This window comes from Manacus vitellinus, unplaced genomic scaffold (assembly GCF_001715985.3).
Source record: "Manacus vitellinus isolate BGI_N305 unplaced genomic scaffold, ASM171598v3 scaffold_161_pilon, whole genome shotgun sequence".
Lineage (NCBI taxonomy): Eukaryota > Metazoa > Chordata > Aves > Passeriformes > Pipridae > Manacus > Manacus vitellinus.
In genome coordinates this window covers 87,218-88,513 of record NW_021939138.1, presented here as the reverse complement: position 1 = coordinate 88,513, position 1,296 = coordinate 87,218, and the positions used below count along the sequence as shown (strand labels likewise).

General features: G+C 49.2%; 1 protein-coding gene across 1 annotated transcript in view; it reads right to left on the bottom strand.

Moving 5' to 3' along the window:
- Positions 1-1,296, bottom strand: part of SUGP1 (SURP and G-patch domain containing 1) — a 24,261-nt gene that overhangs the window by 12,586 nt on the left and 10,379 nt on the right. Inside the window, exon 6 of the mRNA XM_029958630.1 lies at positions 877-980. Within this exon, the coding sequence (XP_029814490.1) occupies positions 877-980 (104 nt within the window). The remainder of the gene's footprint in view (positions 1-876; positions 981-1,296) is intronic.

Sequence of the window (1,296 nt, the reverse complement as noted above, 5' to 3'; positions counted from 1 at the left end):
TGCCAGGTGCTTTTCCACAGGCTTGCACCCCTCAGGATGATCCCTGGTTCAGGATTTTTCCCTCAGAAGTGCCCAGGAGCAGCGGGAGAACCTTTGGAAAAGTGGCCAACTCCATATTCCCAACAATCCCACCTGTCCCTCCACGCCTGGAAGGCAGGGGAAGGGAGAGGGAATTCCCCATGGAATCCTCCCCTGGAAGAGGTGGCTCTTCCCAAGGCATGGAGAAGGCTCCAGCCATGGAGATTTCCAGGATAAATCCCGTGTTTATAAGGAGCCAGGGAATAATTTAAGGATCCAGGACAGCCTCCTGTGACATTTGCTGCAGACATCACCCAATCCTGCTGTTTTCCCACCTGGAAACATTCCCTTCCTTGTAAGGATTTACATCCCAAATGGGAAAAATCCAAGTTTCAGAGAAGGAAACAGCAGCAGAAACGGGGGATTGGGGTCAAAACCAACCAAATCATTGTCATTTGGAACAAATCAAATAACTGGGGGGAAAAGAAAAAACACAACACCCTTTTCCTAAATGTATTTTCAGGGCTGAAACACCCACAGGAGAACTATTTGAGTTCAGTTCAAGGGTTTTGGAGAAGCAAAAGGAAAAAATCCCTTCCAAAAAAACCCCTTTGGAGCGTGGAATATCTCACTGTGGGCTTGGGAAACAACCCCTTTTTGGGCCCCAAAAATGGGACTCCCTGGTGGTGGTTCAGTCCCCATCTCCTGCCACATTAAAATAGGATTTCCAGGCAGGAATTACCAGTCAAATATCCCCCCCAAGTGCTCCCAGGACAGACCTGACACGGTCCCAGGGCAGCAAAACCAACCCAGCTGAGCCCCTGCAGTTCATCTCCCCCGGCTCCCAGTGGGAATTACCTTTCTGGGAAGAGGATGCCTGAGAGCTTTGAGTCTCTTTTCTTATCTCAGCCACTTTCTTCCTGTAGTAAAGGAATTCTCTGCTGTTCTTATCGTGCAAAAACCTGGAGAGGGAGAAAAAAAACAGCTGAAAAAACACCCCACGGATCAGCAATTCTTCAGTATTGATACTCTGGGGTAAAGAAACAGCTCAAATCCCAAAGGGAAAACAGAGAAATCCCTCAGAATACCCTTAAAAGGTGGATTTAGCATTTGTGGACACACAGAGCTCTGATCCAAGGACTTGCATCCAGGTTCACTCGAAGGGAAATAAGGAACAATCTGTGCTGGTACGGGAGGGAACCCTCTGCCCACCACTCCTGGGATCCAACCCAGCATTCCCACCTGCTGGAAGGGCCACAGGAGCTCTGTCCCCTCCTC